At 37.0% G+C, this 20,501-nt stretch overlaps 1 protein-coding gene across 6 annotated transcripts in view; it reads right to left on the bottom strand.

The window, feature by feature from the left end:
- DMD (dystrophin) overlaps nucleotides 1–20,501 on the bottom strand; it is a 1,292,219-nt gene that overhangs the window by 828,641 nt on the left and 443,077 nt on the right. For 3 of the 6 annotated variants that reach the window (XM_074604126.1, XM_074604121.1, XM_074604134.1), the window contains exons 8-9: nucleotides 1,895–2,076; nucleotides 803–925 (exon numbers count right to left, since the gene is read on the bottom strand). In XM_074604126.1, the coding sequence (XP_074460227.1) occupies nucleotides 803–925; nucleotides 1,895–2,076 (305 nt within the window). The remainder of the gene's footprint in view (nucleotides 1–802; nucleotides 926–1,894; nucleotides 2,077–20,501) is intronic. The other 3 variants (XM_074604145.1, XM_074604154.1, XM_074604161.1) reach the window with 1 other exon arrangement.

The following is a 20,501-nucleotide window of genomic DNA, read 5'->3' as shown; positions in this document are numbered from 1 at the left end:
CTTTCCGGGCTGTTAGCACACATTGTTGTCTGTTGTCCAGATTTTCATCCACCAGTACCCCCAAGTCCTTCTTGGCAAGGCTGCTCTCAATCCCTTCATCCCCCAGCCTCTATTGATACTGGGGGTTGCAACAGCACAAGGTTCAACTTTGCCTTGTTGAACCTTATGAGGTTCACACAGGCCCACTTCTCGAGCCTGTCCAGATTCCTCTAGATGGCATCCCGTCCCTCCAGTGTGTCAACAGCACCACTCACCTTCACATTATCTCGCTGAGGGTGCACTTGATCCTACTGTCTATATCTTTGATGAAGATATTAAACAGTACTGGTCCCAATACAGACCCGTGAGGGACACCACACTGAGGTTTGTCAGGCAGGACTTGCCCTTGGTGAAGCCATGCTGGCTGTCTCAAATCACCTCCCTGTCCTCCATGTGCCTTGGCATAGCTTCTAGGAGGATCTGTTCCATGATCTTCCCAGGCACAGAGGCGAGGCTGACAGGTCATTAGTTCCCTCTCCTTTCTATCCTTTTTAAAAATGGGTGCAATGTTTCCCTTTTTCCAGTCACTGGGGATATCACCTGACTGCCATGACTTCAAATATCATGATGCTGTTCATCCCTAAAAATTAGCACAGCACCTATTGCCAACCATGCTGAAATACACAATAAAAAGACAGATGCTAAGAAAAACCTGGAAAAAGCAGGTCATCAAGATCAGGTACAAGCAAAATGCACAAACTCTTTCACTCCAAGCACAAGCTTAATAAAACAGTTTTTAAAACAAACAACAATATTAACAGACCTGTGGAGGAACCTGCCTCCTTTTTTGGTCAGGGGATGTGACATACACAGCTTGTTTATATGCGTAACTTTTGAACCGTGGTTTAGGAGAAGGTGAAGGTCCCTGGGGTACAGTGACCATGATCTATGAAGAAGAAATTAGAGGTGGAAAGAACAGACACATGGATAAGGGCAGGGATTACAGAAGTAAAATAATGATTGAAAGAGTAAGTGAAGAAAAAGCGGTAGGAAGGTCATTACCAGTTACATTTTTCAAGGACTGTATTGGTATTCAGCAGTTGAAATTGGGATGGCATTAAGGAAAGCTCTCACTTAATCTGATACCCTTTCCAAAAGCAACAAACTGTCAGAACTCAATACCGGCAGAATACCAATGTAAATTGAAGGTTCTTTATAATTTACAGGCAAAGGCTCAAAAAACAAGTAATCTTGTAGTAAATCCTGAATAAACAGAGCCAATACTCATCTGCTCAGTACTCTAAAGAGACTGAGCATCCCAAAAGCAAGTCACAAATTAAATTCAGACAAGTACACTAGTCCTAAAATCCACTAAACACTTAACTCAGAGACTGATGATTTCAGTCAAAAGCATAACTGACATAGCAAGCATAAATTAATCCCACATATTACATGAGCTTTTTCAGAGGCCCATTGCTAGCTGAGAACAGATGATCTTAAAATACAAGTCATTGTAAATAAAATGCTAAAAAATTAAAAATGTATCACGAATATGGAGAAATGTCAACTGCTATTCTCTAAAAAAGTTTCTACATGTCCGTGTTTAAATGTAAAACCTCCCCCAGTTTCTGTGTTCTTCCTTGTGGTACCCTTCCACAATCAAAACACCCAGTGCTGTAAAAGAGAAGTGCAAAGCACTTACTTGCTGAATAGTTACTTTTAAAACACCCCAGTTCAATGTGAAATGTACTTGCAGACAAGTACATTTGACTTGCCTGCGGTGAACAGACTTTGTCCATTATGCCCATGTTTTTTTTGCCTTCCATTGGCCACCTAACATCAAATTTACAGGGTAGGTGAGGGAAAGAAACACTTTAGAGCAGCAAAATGAAAACAGAAAAGTGAAACAACTCACTTCTTGTGAATAATGGTGTTGATGATGTACTTGTATGTGCTCTTCTCTAGTGACCCTTGAGTGTCGTGGCAACATCTCCACCTCCCTGATGGCTTCCATGGTGACTTGCTGGGGCAGAACTTGGAAGAGGGAAGTCACATACATTAAGATGGACTTCTTATCTGGACAGGCAGTTGCAACGTCTGGAAGGCAAATTAACATTCATCATTTTGGTTTCCACATTAGGCATGAGAAACAGCCAATCAGCTTCATGGAAAGCTGATAGACTAATGAGCAATCTATTGTCCACGTGAGTTCTCTAGAGACTAATTAGAGCCTTACAATCAGTTTGAAAATTACAGACTAAACTTGCATATCAATGAGAAGGAGCCAAAGTTTATAAAGGTAACTGTTACTTCATTCAACATGAACTTTCCATCCGTATTTCTTTAGTCAAAATGCACATCCTATACAATTTGACACTGTGGTCCTCATTAAGCAGGACTAGACATAGGAAAAGGTGTAGTTTCTTGTGCTGTATAAACACTGCAGTTAAAAAAAATAAGGGCATGCTCATTTTAAAAGTTGTGCCTTGTACACTCTCTTCACATAATTTAATCACTGGAAGCGACAATGATGTAGGAAAAAGAAGATTTACAGGTTTTGCTAGTGACCGGGTTCATATGAAACAACTACTGAAGCCAATCTGTAATATAGCTACATAGCTTTTATATTCTTAGTCGTATATTTTCATGAAGTCTGTGCAACACCTAAGGAACATGATATTTACAGACATTAAAATATATAATAGAACAACTCTTTAAAAAAAAAAAAAGCCCTGTAAAATCTCTGTGGATGTTAGCAGCAAGTACAAGAAAATGTGTGAACACAAAGATGATTTCAGGTTTTGCACACAGCCACAATATACATCGGCAGGAAAAGTGGTTTATCTGACTCAACATTTCAAGTCAATAACAATTTGTAAAAATGTAAGGCGTGTGGCAGCTCTTTGAAGTAGTTACTTTGTTATTTGGCATTGATGTTTACCTCCCACACTCAGACTAGTGCATCAAGATGTAAAAAGCCTGTTGTACAAGAAATTTATCATTAATTCGCTTAAGTGTTTTAACATGAGCACTGGCCAGAAGCCAAGAGCTCGGAGTTTTTACTGTCCTAGATCAATCCTGGCTTAGGTAAGATTTCAGTTCAGAGAAAAGGAAAAAAAAAAAAAAAAAAGGAAAAAGAAAAAAAAATCAATTAATATATTCTGGCAGATTCAATACTCTCATTCTCTCTTCCTAGAATGCAGAATACATGAGCAAGGCACCTTATGTTAAAAGGTTCACATGTATTTGGAAATCAAGAAAAGCCATCCTATCAATATTTTTGGTTTTGCTTTCTGACATATCGCCATACCTTTTCTTGATACATTATTAAAGAAAGATGAAGGTTAAGTTCTACTTATAATTGGCTGGAAAAATGGAACATTCCCTCCAGCATCCCCGCCATTGTAAGATTTATTGTCTCGGTGGCCACAGCATACAGAATATGCTTATTTAAAAAAAAACAAACAACCCAAACCAACAAAAAACCCCAAACAAACAACATGACTTTTCCACATCAAGTCACACTACAGCCCTCAGTCTCCACAGGCTTCGTTTCTGTGATAGAATTCAGTCCAGGAAGTATTTTGCTATGAACATCTTCTTGTTTTCTCATTAATAATTTAATACCGTTTTGTTATAGTCAGCATCCACTAGTAATTGATGTTTAGAAGAATATCCATTGCATTACACAAGCAAACAGTACACACTGAAAGAACACATATTAGTGCCAGCTATGATTTTTCCATTTATTGTTCATTATTTTTCTTTTCAAAATGTTCTGGTAATCAAATAGGCAAATACCTTATCATTTATCTACACAAATATCACACAATAAATGAAGCAAGTACCTTGCAAACAACGTACATACCAAAAATTGTTTACCCATTCTATCTGACAAATAAAAAGTACATATGCAGCTGTCAGAATCCACTGGCAAATAAGAAAAGATTTAATTACTTAATCAGAACAAATAGCTAAAGAACCATTGTTGCAAAGCCTGGAATATCAATCTGTCTCTCAAAATTCCTTTTTGCAGGCGCTTGAATTATCAGAGCAGGAATGACATCTGTTATCCTGTCCTATGCCTTTGCCTTCATATTTTTTTCTTTTTGAATCATAGCCTAATATATTGTCTTTACCACCTGTTCAGACTGATAGATGTTTGAAGTCCTAGTAGTTAGGCTGTGAATAAATTTCAGTTTAAGCACTTGCTTGCAAGGAAGTTCCTTAATCCTTGGAAATATGCCTGCTTTCATTTCTGGGGGCAAAATATCTGTTAAGCCAACCTAAACCTTCTAAAAACTAACCTCCAACTCTGAGAAAATATGGAAGATATTTATGAAAATTAAGTCAACATATGTAGACTATGCCATTATTCAGATACTGGTTTTGAGAGAAGAAGTAAAAATAAAAAAAAAAAAAGAATTATCCAGGATTTTTTTTTTTTTTTTTTTTTCAAAAACACAGTATCTTCAAATTGAGCTCAGAAGCAATACTTCTGAATATTTTCATCCATTTTCTTGACAATGACCTTCCAGGATAGGATTGAAAAGAATAAAAAAGAATAAAAACAAATTAGACTACAAGTCAAAAGAGAGTTTAAAATGGGAAGCATAACAAAATTAGCACAAATTACATTATTAACATGTTTGTCAATCAAGAATCTGAAAGACTTTGGAGAGCTCTGAAAACCATTACGGCTCTTTAACAAGATACTGTGATATAGTTAAGAGAAAGTATTGGAAAAGTTTCCAGCGTGAATTTTCCAGCTCTTGAGAGGAATCTTGTACTGTAGAAAACTTTACGCTGTCAGATTAATATTTTTCAACATAAACAAGTGACTTTCTGGTACTCAAACTGAAATATGTTATGTGAAGCATATCATTCACAGAACTAGTTTTTGATACATCTTGTGATCCGCAGGCCTACTTACTAAGACATGTGGCATCTTCTACAGTGAAAGAAACAAAACTCCTTTGTAGGATACAGAGCAGGGCCCTGACTTTACATGCTCCCTCTGAAAAAATATCCACACTCTGACCATTTCGAGAGATTAGTTTCTCCAGAGGAGGTCTCCAGTCAAATTGAGAGACAAAAAAGAAATAAACCAAAACACTTCTTACAATACACAGGCTAAAAACCTGTCTGATACTAAGGAGACACGGTAAGAGCTGGAATTCGACCATGAATTTTAATGTATGATAACATCCTGTTCATCTAGAGACACAGCTACAAGTCCCAAAAGAGCAAGAAGAATCTGGTTTCGCTACAGAACTTTAAAACCCTGAAATAAACACCAATCCACCCCTGTTTAAGTGTTGCTGCCTTTAAAAGGTTATTACAGGCTTAACGAGGGAAGGAATTTGCCCGATAAAAGTTTAAAACAGCTTGATTTTTATTAGCGAATATTCTTCATTTTCTGATGAACCTAACAAGTTTGACTGTTTATTGAGGATGGGTGACTACAATAAACCTGAAATGTTCTGAAACCAATTATTTTCTGTAGGCTGCAGTGCCAAAAAAAGTAAATAAATTAAAAAAAAAAAAAAAGTCAAACTCTTCAAAAAGTGATCCAACAGCCAATTTTTATAAGCCTTGCAGTTCACAAGTGGTTTGTTCTTGCACCCATATGTTCTGTCAACAAACAATTCCCTGCCAACATTCTCAGTGCTGGTGGAAAGAAGCATTTTTGAGAGATAAGTGAAAGTGAGGATGACACAAAACACCTAAGTAAGCGCCATACTAAAAAGTACTGTACAGGTCTACCAACAAGAGCAAAATCTAGCATTTTGTTATTCAGTGTTACGTTAAGTATATACAGCCACACAGAGAGTGCAAATTACAAGCATTCATGCAAATGTTACTTCCAAATTTCAAATACATGTCTATTTATAATACAGCCATTCCTATTTATTAATATTTTGGTTTCTCAAAGCTTTGACCAAATAACAGTTCTGACACTATTTGTGCTGATTCCATCCACTCTTTTTATCAAACTAGTAGCAAAGTAACTCTGAAAGAAGAAAGCTTAAATGCCTGCCACATTGCCGGACAGGTTATATTACTGTACATATTTTGCTGACGTGGCTTCTTTATATTGAGACACAAATTCTGAAACATACTTTCCCTTATACAGTGCTGAGAAGCAAGATAAGACTTGAGCCCTAAAAATACAAGAAATCCTTTGTCCTCAAAAGAAGTAGGTAGGATTTTCAGATGATCACAAAACAGAAAATACAGAAAACTGTAACTTTTAAATCTTATACATAACCTAATACTGTTGGCTTCCGTGATGACAGTAGTAATAATAATCCCAGTATTTTAATATTACTTGCTGCTTTCCCACATGAGATTTTAAAAACAGTACTAAAAAAAAATTGCCCATTCTTCCATAACACTGAAGGAGATTCTCAAAGTTGATTTGAATTTTCTCAGATTATGTAGCTTTTTTTCCTTGATAAATGAAGGCTGTTGGGTTTTTTCTATCAAAGACATTTTTCATTTTAAGGCTCATTAATGATATTAACACAACAGTAACATTTATTAGAATTTCTGAAAACGATCCCACTGCTATCTTCAAATGCGTCTGTTTAGAAAGGATGTAAAAGATGCACAACAGACAAGCTAGATGCAGAAGCTCTCGGTTTGTTAAGGTAAGACAGAATCTAACAGATATGTAAAAGATTAGTTTCTACAATGTAAACTCATTACAGGAGGGATTTAATGTTTGTACGGCAACTCCCACTGTGGCGCTAACGTCAACTGCAATATCAAAGATGAGGGCAAAGTAGAAGTATTTAAAAATGTCCAAAGACAACTTACATGTTTATTTTTAACTAACATGTTTGTTTATTTTACAAGGGTGAACTTTTCAAAACACATTCAAATGCCTGTGATGATCTGTCTGATAAGGCTCACCAAAGCACTATGAGTTTCCATAAAACCTAAGTCACGTACTTTGGTAACATTTTGATTTGGATGAACCTAGGTCTGCAACTGAAATGGTATGAAAAATTGTATGAAAGCATATGAGACTGTAGCAGTAAGAATGTAACTGCTTGGCCTTAAATAGCCAGAAAAACAAGTAAGTTTTAATTCCAAGATGGATGCATTAGAGTTGGCCAACCACGGGGAAAGAGATCTTCAAAAGATTACGCCCAAAACTAAGAAAAGAAAGAAGAAACAGGGGGAAAAATTGTAAGCTTGGCAATTTTTACTCCAAATGCATATTTTTGGTCATTTACTAACAAGTCTATTTTTGCAACATTAAGCTATGACAGAATCATGAGGCCTATCTTAGATTTGCTATCACTGGTGACATCTTAATTTCCTGATTGTGAAAGCATGAGACAAGATATATTTTTTTTATTATTTGAACATGAAGGAACAAGCAAGATTTACCTGGACTTATGCAAAGCGTTTGACACTGTCTTGCATGACATCCTGGTCTCTAAATTGGAAAGACATGGATTTGATGGATGGGCCACTCGGTGGGTAAGGAAATGGCAAGACGTCCACACCCAAAGGGTTGTGGTCAATGGCTCAATGTCCGAGTGGAAACCAGTGACGAGTGGCGTTCCTCAGGGGTCAGTACTGGGACCAGTGCTGTTTAACATCTTTGTCAGAGACATGAACAGTGGGATTGAGTGCACCCTCAGCATGTTTGCTGACGACACCAAGCTGTGTGGCGCGGTTGACACGCTGGAGGGAAGGGATGCCATCCAGAGGGACATGGACAGGCTTGAGAGGTGGGCTCATGCGAACCTCATGAAGTTCAACAAGGCCAAATGCAAGGTCCTGCACCTGGGTCGGGGTAATCCCAAGCACCGATATAGGCTGGGCAATGATTGGCTTGAGAGCAGCCCTGAAGAAAAGGACCTGAGGCACAGATACAGACTGGGAAGAGAATGGATTGAGAGCAGCTCTGAGGAGAAGGACTTGGATGGACCTGGTGGACGAGAAGCTCAACATGAGCCGGCAACATGCATTTGCAGCCCAGAAAGCCAATTGTATCCTGGGCTACAACAAAAGAAGCAGGGCCAGCAGATCCAGGAAGGTGATTCTGCCCCTCTACTCTGCTCTGGTGAGACCCCACCTGGAGAACTGCGTCCAGTTCTGGAGTCCTCAGCACAAGAAGGACATAGAACTGTTGGAACGGGTCCAGAGGAGAGCCATGAAGATAATCAGGGGGCTGGAGCACCTCTGCTATGAAGACAGGCTGAGAGAGCTGGGGTTGTTCAGCCTGGAGAAGGCTCTGGGGAGACCTTATTGCAGCCTTCCAGTACCTAAAGGGGGCCTACAGGAAAGATGGGGAGGGACTCTTTATCAGGGAGTTTAGTGATAGGACAAGGGGTAATGGCTTTAAACTGAACGAGGGGAGATTTAGATTAGCTATTAGGTAGAAATTATTTCCTGTGAGGGTGGTGAGGCATTGGAACAGGTTGCCCAAAGAAGCTGTGGATGCCCCATCCATGGAAGTGTTCAAGGCCAGGCTGGATGGGGCTTTGAGCAGCCTGGTCTAGTGGGAGGTGTCCCTGCCCAGGGCAGGGGGGTTGGAACTAGATGATCTTTAAGGTTCCTTCCAACCCAAACCATTCACAGAATGGCAGGGGTTGGAAGGGACCTCTGGAGATCGTCTAGTCCAACACCCCTGCCAGAGCAGGTTCACCTAGAGCAGGTTTCACAGGAATATGTCCAGGTGGGTTTTGAATGTCTCCAGAGAAGGAGACTCCACCACCTCTCTTGGCAGTCTGTATTCTATGATTGTATGAAGATTATCAGGCAAAGAATATAAGCTCTTTTTCTTAAATGTATAAAAGCTTTTCCATCAGCTAGCACCTAGTCCCAAAATGATATTGTTCTGCTATCCATGTTTAGATTAAGACTATACTAATGGTAATGATAATAGAAGGAGCAGAAGAAGTGGTAATGGTTTACTTTGCTGACACTCACTGCTGCCAGTAAAACCTTGAAGCAATAAAAACTGTGCAGTCTCTCAAAGAGAGACTGTAGTTGCAGTGTCTGCTCCACAATTATTGACCTTTTCTTGCTTGTTTTTTAAATTTGTAATTATTTTCTTCCCCATTTTTGTACTCTGTTAGTAGATTGCATGTTGAATTCAAAATTAATCTTTACAAGTAATCTCAAGCAATAGTGGTGGACTTGGAGACAGACAAAAACGGAATAATTTATGAAATACTGCATAACTGTAAATACTGAAATCTGGAAACTTAAACTGACAATCCTTTAACAAAGTTAAAGAACAGACAACTACTGTCCTTTTTCTAAAATGAATTCCTTAGCACACTTTCCAACCAAGAGGAAGAATCTATGTATCTAAAGTCTTTTGGGGAGAACACAGTTAAAATCTAAATAGGAAGGCTGTATCGTGCAATTCTGTGTACTCCATTCCCCACTGGTACTAAGGGTGAATTAAAGTCCTCTTAGTAGAGAGGTAAATAACTCATTCAGCCTGCAATCTTACACAAATTTAAAAAAAAAAAAACAAAACAAAAAAAACCAAAAAACTGAATGGCTCCATTTCTTGCCAGTGATATAGACAAGCAATCAAAATACTATTTGGAACAGGACTGAGCAAAAGTCAAAATTTTTGGAAGGCTGTTCAGTAATCACAGTCTATTGTTTTGCAGCATAAAATTCACATTTTACAAAACGAACTGATAGCAAAAGGCACAAAATACATACAGATAACTGAAGTGAGAGTGGAAACCCGGAGGACAGCCCAGTGGTGACCTATACACAGACAGTGGCACTGTTCTTTTTCTTCCTTTCTGTAGATGTGAACACCCATTCAGCTAAAACTAGTATGAAACTCCCAGAAGAAGATGACATTAATTTTTCAATAGACTTTTCCTTAAGAAAGTAAAAGTTTTAAATGTCATGGTTAAGACCTACAGAATACCTTAAAAATGCTGACCACAGCTGTCCTTTGTAGGCTGTGTTGAATGAGGTCACAACAACAGCATGAAGAAAATCTCTTCCGAAGGTTAACACATTTGTGTTTGCCTTTTAAAATTACAAAGATAGGTGAGGATTTGTGGGATTAAAGTGTTGTAGGATTCGAGTGTATCTGGTATTAAAAATTCAGTGGCAGAGAATACCTTAAATCTGTCTGAATGTCTGTTCTCATTTGCTGCATGACTGTGAAGGAGTCTTGGACTGATACGCAAGCACTGTCCTGGTTGAGTGAACTTGACACTATCTCTGGTTTTGAAATCTGAAAAATCAGACATAACACCTATGCTGAACAGGAAAGGTGAGCCTTATTTTTCTTCAGTTTCCTTACAATGTCAAACATTTATTCAATAACACCGCAACCTTTGCAACATAAGCTATATCTAGCATAAGCATTTTATCATATGTATTGTATATTAATATTTTTGTCAATGAGTAGGAGTAAGCATGGCTCATAAATTTGCTGAAATAACAAATAAAAGGCAATATTTCATTTTCTCACAACACTGATAAACATTGCTGAAAGCTGCAGTTCAGTTATGCAAAACCCGCAAATGCAGTTAGGGGCAAGGGGAAAGAAGGAAAGAAAGAAAACTAAAATACACCCTACCACCTAAGTCCTACTGAAGAGTCCTGAAAATAAAGAAAGATCAAGAGAATTATGCTGACTGATACCTAGAGTCAGGAACAGTGTACAAAATGGTACATTAGCAGGCACCCAAACAAAGTAATTTTGCTAAGATTATTTGAGATATCAGCAAGTGGGCCAATATTTGAGAAAGCAAATGGGGCAATGTTTCAAAATATTGTACATTTTCCATTTTACTTTTATAAATATTTAGCCTAGAAAAGTTTTTAGCCTCTACATTTCTCTGCTACCAATCCCTGTTATAGGTACATTTCATTCAGTATGGAAACTATGGCAACGATGCTCAACAACTGAACAAATATTGATACTATAAAATTTCATAAACCCCCTCTGCAGATATTCTTGGAAAGCTGGACAGTATTGATTCCAGCTGAGTCCAGATTATCAGTTACTACAGTATCAGGAAGATTTTGCCTACTGGAACTGGATGGACACACACACACAAAGTAAAAAATTGTTGTACATCTATTGTCTTAAGAAGTTTGGCTCCAACCACAACCTGTTTAACTGCAAAGTTACATGCACAATATATGCTTTGCTGATTCTGTGGTTGCAAGAGTTGTGAAACATAAGTCAGTATTAGCAAATTCCAAAAGCCAGCATAATCAGTGAACAAAACCACAACATCGACGCCAATTAATTAAAATAGCAAATGAAGTGGACAACACAAAATGTATGAATTAACATTCAGCCTTGTTAATTAAATCTATTATAAATTTTGATCAGACTGATTAAGAGAATTTATTTAGTATGTAAGATGTTTTGTAGTCAATAATTATGAAAGGTAACTATGAAAAAAAAATAGAGACTGAACTCCAGTAACTAAAGATTTTGTAAGTTCTTATGAAAATTCATTACTTTTATTTCATTGTAATATCGATCATAAAAATAATATAAGATAAATGAAAAAGGGCAATAAAAATCTGAACAGACAGCTCCGAATAGACAATGGAGAGAGTATTACACATACTGGACGGGTGATACCACACAACAAAAGAAGGTAATAGCTCTTCAAGTGCAGTCAAAAGCCACTGGGAAACATAGTATTCTTCTGAGGTATTAGGTGTAAGATGAAACAGAATTAGAAGCATTTCATCTTTTACTAGTAAGTATTCCCAAAATGAAACAATACATTACAGTTGGGATTAAATTGTGAAATTGAGATCTCAGTCTAGAAGTTATAAAGGGATTCAGAGTAAGAACTTACTTTCAAAGTATTTTGGGAAGAAATTGTAATGGCAGATATTTCATTCCTTGTTTTATTAGCATATGAATAAAATAAAGAAGGATTTGCTAATTCTGTCTGAGATCTAAGGAGAAGATTGTTCTCCAGCTCTGATATATTTATTTAGTAAAAGACAGGATTTCATTCTTTAAACTCTACATTGCTCATACAGAAATAAAGACCAGGGGATGCAAAGGGAAATATGAATGCTGTCAGGATAGAAGAAATTCCACTGTATCTAACAAAGAGAAGCACCGTAGAGCTTTCACTGGTATCTACAGAAGTACGGGAATTCTGCCTCTACAGATGGGAATAAAAGGAAGGTATATACCGAAATGGGATATTTCTGACATCAGAGCACAGTAATGATCACCTGAGGTTAATCTCTTCCAAAAATGACACAACAAAATGGTGCACATTACTGCTTGTGGCTCATACTCTTCCCCTCTAGAACCTCGCGGACAACTGGTTTCCCATGAAATGTGAGAAAAGCAAAATGGGAAAAAACCCCAACAAAATGCCAAAGATAGACTTATTTGGATGTAACTCAAAACTAAGCCGTTCTTGGTTTTGTTTTGATTTCTAAAAAAAAAGTAGCAGAAATTTTAAGGAATGTAGCTTAATTTCTATGCAGATAAAATCCTAACCTTAGGCGAACTTCAGGTGTAAAGTTGCTTACAAAAGCTACAACGTTTATTGTATATAATAGTACTTTCAATGAAAATTCCTGTTTTTCCCTAATTTAGGCCAGACTATTGTTTACAGATATAATGCATAATTTTTATATTTAGTAGACTACATTCAAAGAGTATGCAAGTCGGAGTAATTAAAAATGAAAAAAATTCAAGGAAACTTTCAAAATTATTATGAGAGACTAGGGAACTTTATTAACTATTACAGGTTGGTTACATATAGAATACCTACCATGCAAAAAATTCAGTGACAGAAATTAATCTGTACAAATCCATTTGACACATCAGTTTTAAATTCAAAGGGCAGGTTTTTTGCTGACTCTGGCTACACATCTTGGCTTTCCTCAGTGGATGTGTTGTTTCTGTATCTAAATGAAAACCAGTTACCTAGTCAATATTGGCTTTTATATGCATGACTCACACACTGTATCAAAATGATAAATGAGGTCTTCAAAAAAGTTAACTGTAGCAGATGCAAAAAGGCTACCTCCACTTAAAAGTATCTCATTTAAAAATACAAATAAATCTTGAAAGAGCTAAAACCCAAGTGATTCGATTTTATATATAACTGCAATTATTCCTACTTTAAAATGCTAAAAAAACACGTTAGAAGAATTTCTTGTAAATGCAATAGAGGAAGGATTTCTAACTTTCAAGGGATAATTACACTAAGAATGCAGCAAATAGATTATTGTGCTGATCTTTTTCTTTAGGCTGATCACAAGGAAAACCTGTCTAAAAGATGTCATGGCAATAATTTTTAAAAATGCAAGTTTTGATCAAATGGTTATTCACTGTATGCACTCCCTCCTCCAGCAAGTTAAACATAACTGGTTTGTAATTTAAGAAGAAAAACTTCAAACAAAATTATATGAGGGAAGAGAACTGTTCACACTGGACAGTCAGAAGATCTCGAGCCCATACTCTAAGGCATTTAACACTTTTTCAGTTGGAAACATCTGCTCATGGTTTTGCATGAAAGTAAGCCTCTGTTCGCATTTCTGGTGTGTTGTCACCAAGATAGTCTGGAAAAATACATTTTCCAAATGTAAATTTTATCTCCAGCAGATCTTGAATTACAGCCATGCTGAGTCTATTAGACCACACACTGGGATGCCATTCTGCTTGGGGCACAGTAAGCTCTAATCTCCTATCCTCCCTTCACTTCATGATCAAGTTGTTAAATACATTCAGGAGAGATACTAGTGCATATAACTCCTAGCAACAGCTTCTGTGACTGCGACATGGTAATCTGTTTTGAGGAAGTAATCTGTTCTGAGGTGAACCGTTACACATTTTATTCTAATCTCTTCTCTTGCTCTCCACTTTATTATTTCCTTAGTGAAAAGGCGTAATTAGTATATTTCTACCTTTGTTCCTTTGTATGCTGTCTCACTATGTGCTTTCTACCTTGAAGGTATTTTAAAAAAGAAAAAAAAAGGAGAAAAAAAAATTGTTTCAAACAATCTCTGGGAAACTAGTGAGCAAACAGAACATCTGTCATCTGGAAAAGAAGGTGAAGGAAGGAGAAAACAGAGATACAATTGCTTCAGCAGAATCTGTAAAGGTTCAGAATGGAGAGTCCTCCTTGAGTGTATGCCAATGAACCATATGTGAAGTGTCAAGAGCATTTCAGGATGCGAATGAATATTGAAGTGGTAACATGAATAAATATGAGAACTTGTTATGAGAAACCCCAAATAAATGCAATTTTACTTGTGGCTAACGTTGGAGAAGTAGTGAAATAAATCAAGGGCAAGGCAAGATAACTTGTAAGCAATACATACTTTAAAAACTGAGAAATCAACATTTTAGTGGCCCCTATTTAAACGGGCAGCAGAAAATGTCCTGCATATTTTGGCCAATGCACGCCTTAGCCTAACTGATTAAGTGTAGGTATATGTGACACTGACAAGCATGGAGGAGCATGCAAGACCCTAAAGAGAAGTGAAAATGCTACAGCCAAGCTGAGTTTGAGGATATCATATCTATACCACCTACTTCAGAAGTTCCCTGGAAGCTGGAATAGTTGTAAACATGCAACAACAGCAGTCAGATGTGACTGGGATGCCAACTGGTATATTATGTGTGTATCAGATAAACATTATATATTGCAAATTTCAAATGTGCAGTGCAATATATGAAAAGAAAACCATAGCTATTAAAACATTAAGACAATTAGGGACTAGTTGCTCTTATCTAGTCAGCAGAATAGCAGCCTTGTAATGCTTTACTGGATGCCTGCATAAAGAAAATCCTTCTTGGTATTATATCAGTTTCTCTTCTTAGTAGTGTATTTCTTGACTAGAGTTCAAGTGTCCCTGGATGATGGAAAAGGAAAATTCTGAAGGAAGGGCTACATGGGATTCCTGAAATCAGTTCTGCAGTACTAGCTTGTTTATTAAACTTGTTTCTGACTTCACTGTGAAAAGGTTTTCTCACATTTTTCGCAATTCAGAAGTATTTTTCTCCACTGTCTCCTCTCCCAGAAACAAACAGATAACATGATTTCAGTATTCAGACAGCTAATTCCAGGAATGATTTATGACAACAGCAGTGTGGCAGCAACTGAGAAAAAATCACAACCTTTTTGTGGATGGTTTTATTAAATAACACTATCAGATTATCTACAGATGTTGCAGAAACCATGGGAGAGACCATCTGGACAGCCTTGTTCTGTTAGCCTTCAGTTGTTTTCATCTTTAAGCTGAAAAGACACGAATATGGACTCCCTGAAAGTTCTAGTTCCTCCTCCCTTCTCCAATTAAGAAAACAAACAAACAAACAAACAAAAAACCCCACATCCAAACTAAACTAACCTGTCATAATCACTCAAGGAATAACAGAAGTACACAAGTAAGTGGGAAAAAATGATAAATGACTGCTCAAGACTGAGTAAGAGCACTTCAAGAGCTATGAAGAACACAGCACAGAACCTACAATTCTCAACTCATCTGACTACAAACTGACCTGTTTTGTTTTTTTTTTTTTTTTTTTTTGAAGTTTAATCCTATCCCTACTTGTCTTCCCATTCCAAAATGGCTCAATCGCTTTTTTTTGAAGTTCTTGCTGTTCATACTACTGGGGAAAAGTGGGTTTTGAGAGGTGAAAATGCATATTCTGTGAGATAAGATGGGAAGAAGAAATACACTTTGACCCCAATAGTACAGTTAACGTCAATGTAAATAAAGCCAGTACTTCTGGCATAATTTATTCAAACAGTGAAATCTCCATTTACCTTTGCCTTCCCCAGAAGACCACCAAATGTTTTTCTTGCTTTAAATACACAATCCTCTAGTCCACCACAATACATTTAGGAACAAAATAAGCATCATAGTAGTTTATGAACATAAGGAGTGGATGCATGGCAGACTTCAACGGCTTGCTCTGTCTGCACTCAAAAACGAAAGGCTAAGAAGTGGTAGTTTATTCTTTTCAGGAGTAAATTTAGAGACTTCTGAGATCAAAGCTGATAAAACCAGTCCACAGATATTTTAATTAAGGAAGGAGAAGAAAGCTGTATTTGATCAGACAATGACTTCAAGTCACAAAGGTGATGTAGTCATGGAAGAATGCAAATTTTGGTCCACAGTTATAATTTCTAGAATTGATACAAATTTTGCTATACACTGAATGTAACCACCCTTCAGATTACATGGGAATGCCAGTCTAAATAAAGCGTGAATTCTTTTAAGGCCCAAGTGGTGAATGTCTAGCTGTGTCCAGTGAATGCAGACATAGCACGTGAGATCAGATGTAGGCAGAACTGAAGCATGTGTCTCATGCATGCTGTGATACTTGCAAGAATATTCTTGTCAAACTTTGTAAAATAGCTGCAACTATAGCAAATATATATATGGTATTCTGTACAACAGAGAGATCAGAGCCTTAAAATGCAGGACTTTTTTTTTCTTCCCTCCCTGCCCACTCCCCAGTATCAATTTCAAAAGATAAACAGGATTCACCTTCAAGAAATAGAATGTTGATTTTTATTGCACAAAGCATTAAGAAGATCTGATCTGGAATTCTATGTTTTGATCATGTTCAAGAATGATAAACCAGAAGTGGAACAGAAAAGAGCTGTTAGTGTTAAGTAGGAGACAATGTAGAGAAGAATGAAAACCTATTGAGGGTCTAGTCAAACGAAGGCTGAGAGCAAGTGTAAGTGTTCTTTATAAATATAGCATTGGGCAAAAACAATCAGAGCAAAAAGCATCATGCTCAAGGACAGCAGTAGCACAAGAACAAAACAGAAAAAAAATAAACCTAAAGAAACAGTCTAAAAATGCAGAAAATTTGTAACCTTCAGAAAGTGAGGTTCTGAGAGAGGCAAAGAAATAGAAGCAAAGTATGCAACTGACTATGACAGAACTTCAGGAATTCAATAAAAGCATTTTAAGGAGAGGTCTACTTGAAAACTTGAAATTGTGGGTTACAGGACTCAATGCATCATCAGGTCCCTCATGTTCTGTTCCTCCCCCTCCTTTTACATTATAGTTAATGCTACTTATTTTTCAGCTTACATTTTTAATACAAGTTACTGCTATAGTTTCACGTTTTTCTTCCTATGAACTCTACTCCCTTGATGTTTTTTAATTATTCAATTATGGGGAAATAAGTGGATGCAATAACCTCTCAAAAATAACAATGAAAATAATGTGTCATGTCTGACTATTCTTAGAAACTCTGACAAAGCGTTACACTGAAGACATTACAGAGCTTTTGAATATCTAGCATACATATACATATTTACCAACTAATAGTAGATCAACAGAGCATGTGGACGAAAGCTGGAGATTAATTAGTGCAGTCAATATAAAGTAAATAGGAGTTAGGACCGCATTAGAACAACAAATTTTATTACATATTCATCACATATTATGTTAATGAAGAAAATGCAAGCAACCCTAAAAATGGGTTCAGAAAGGACCATGAAGCAACACAGCAAAAAATATCTAGGTTAAATGTGAACATTAGTTGTGGCATATTTTAACAGGCAGAAGAATTTGGAAATAAGGAATAGAGGCTAAGAACAACAAAAATTGAACATGTAAAAGTTTAAGAAAATATATACTCCTGGAAAGAGATGGTAGTATATTATCTCTTGCTCTTTAACTTACCAGTATTAATTATAATTTCTTGAACCATCTCTTTTTAAAATGTATGAAATTGCAAAAACTTTGACTTCACCAACTGAACAAATACACATTTGTCCAATTTTCACCTGAATGTCTACTTAACTCAACCACCTGTATAACTCCCCATTATTTTATTTTTACCAGGACCTTGCAACTCATTAACAGAAATCTATTGGAGCACAGTGATATTCCTCCTTTCTCCTGACTCTTCCCCCCTCCACCCTCGCATTTAGCTTTTCCAATTCATATTTGAAGGAACGGCAAACCTTTTTTTCCCCATCCCTAAATTCTTCAAGCCTTTGTTTCTAGCACATGACAGAACTCATTGCAGACATTTTATCCTGAAGTCAAGCTACCCTGCAGGTTTACTTGTTATTTTGCCTCCTTTGAAGCAGTCTTACTTCTTTTCATGACAGTTAATTATTGATAGTTAAAAAGGTTATGTCATGCGAGGCTTTAGTTTATGCTCTTTAAAACAAAATACATTTTTAAAGTCACAACAACCAAAATACAAACTTTTACTAGCATTTTGGGAAAAAAAAGTTTTTTAGAAGATATGCTTAAAAAGTTACTGCATGTTTGGTTTTAGAATTGACTTCTCTAGGCTGAACAATGAAACAAATAAGCAATGCTACAAGTACAGGGCTCAAACAGAGCCACAATGAGAATTAGTAACATTTATGATTAGAGTAAATGGGAGCAGAATCTGGGACTATGAACAAGAACAGTGCAGGCCAACACTTTATTTAATTACCCAGCACTAGTGAGACTCCTCTTAGTCCAAATACAGAGAGAGGATTTAGTGGTTATTAACTAAGGAAACATACATCATCTAAAAATTATGCAGAAGAGGCGGCCTTGGCAAAGAACTAAGAATGCTCTGAAGACCTGAGATTAGGCTTTGAAACAGGGCCTATAACATCTAATAAATACCTAAAGATATGAAATACATGTCCAGACCTACTGGGAGATTTTCGTTCCTTAAGCAGTGTACAGTCTTGCAGTAAATTACAAACAGGTTGTAAAACAAAGGTTACCAGTGTCTTCTCTCACTGACTTGTTTTTATTGATTAAAAAACCCAAACAAACAACAAAAACCACAACTGAAACCCCATCAAAAACTGAAAGAAAACCCAAGCAGCTCTCCAAACTTTAAACTAACAATATGCAATGCTTTCTTCTTTACAAATAATCTAGTAAACACCCCAAAATAAACATAAAACGGCCCTAATTCTGCTTAGGTATTATTTGGGTCCTTATTTACCAGTATAACTCCTGAAAATCTTTGGGTTATGCAACCATATGCCCCCAAGCAGATGGGCAAGCTGGCACAGCACTAAGAATGTAACTACCTCCACAAAAATGCAGTAATCAAATTAAAAATGAGCCTGCAGGATTCAGATAGGACACCAGTCACAGAGAAGTGGCATTTTTCATTAACTTGCAACATTAATAGTTTAGTAATAGATATTCTGGGCCCTCAAGAAACATGTTTCATGAAACATGAAAGGTTCTACTGGCTTAGAAACTGCACATTTACAAGGTCAGAGCAACAGACTTGTTGGAGACTGAAGCGTTCAGTTTTTTTCAAGGACCGACACAGTAGCAGGGGGGACCAGGTGCCCTCCCCACACTAGTCCTTCCATTAAGCTCAAACTGACCAGAGAACTCAGGATGGGAGCAGAAGGTATAGTAAGATCTTAACAACTCTGATTTATGCAGATAAGGAGTGAATTGTACTTTAAACCTTTGAATGATTACCTGAAAACATCAAAACTTTCTGCCATCTAACTGACAAAGCTATTCAGCAGATACAGTTAGAACAGCAAAAATAGTTTCTACAAATCTGAGTCAAGCAGACTCACATGATAATTACAGCAGGCAATTGAGCAGATAATTGAGCAGACAAACACAATAATTACATACCATAGAATCACAAACTCACAGAATGGTTGGAGTTGGAAGGGACCGTAAAGATCACCTAGCTCCAACCCCCTGCCCTGGGCAGGGACACCTCCCACTAGACCAGGCTGCTCAAAGCCCCATCCAGCCTGGCCTTGAACACCTCCAGGGATGGGGCATCCACAGCTTCTCTGGGCAACCTGTTCCAGTGCCTCACCACCCCCACAGGAAAGAATTTCTTCCGAATATCCGAATTTAAATCTACCCTCTTTCAGTTTAAAACCATTACCCCTTGTCCTATCACTACACTCCCTGATTATATCTATATCCCTGTATACCTAGACCCTTCCTTCCAGTTAGATTGCTCAGGTAAGTAGAATTACACTTAACGTAGCTGTGGCATTGCACGCAATATGTAGTAAAATCCATGTCTTTAGACCTTAACTGTATTTCTGAAATTCCAGGTGACTGAGAATATTACCCTGTTAATACGGCATAACTAAGTCTCACCTACACTATAATTTTCAATCCAAACAAAAGGATGCAACTTTAATGTACATAGGTCCTTACTCTCTATACAAATCGTTATGACTTCCACTGAAATGTCAGTGCTAATAAGGATATCATTGTGTTCCTGAAAAATAATGAATAGTGACAATTGACAGTGCATCATTACTGAAGCATGTTCAAAGATCCTACAGGTTGACCTCTTTTTGTCATGTTTGTGTTCTACCATTAAATCTTAAAGCATACCCAAACTTTACAGCTTTCTGAAGATGTGGCAGCTAAAGAAAATATAGAAGAGGCAGATCAGTATCTCTGGGCAATCTTATAAAACAGATCGTTTTTATAAATGTATTTTTATTGTCTTTCTTTTATAAATGTTAATATGCCATAGACAGTGATATTTCTCATAAAAATGTCCCAGCCTTAGCAAGTTA

Source organism: Larus michahellis, chromosome 1 (assembly GCF_964199755.1).
Source record: "Larus michahellis chromosome 1, bLarMic1.1, whole genome shotgun sequence".
Classification (NCBI taxonomy): domain Eukaryota; kingdom Metazoa; phylum Chordata; class Aves; order Charadriiformes; family Laridae; genus Larus; species Larus michahellis.
The sequence above is the reverse complement of the archived record's forward strand: the minus strand, read 5'-3'. Positions and strand labels throughout refer to the sequence as shown.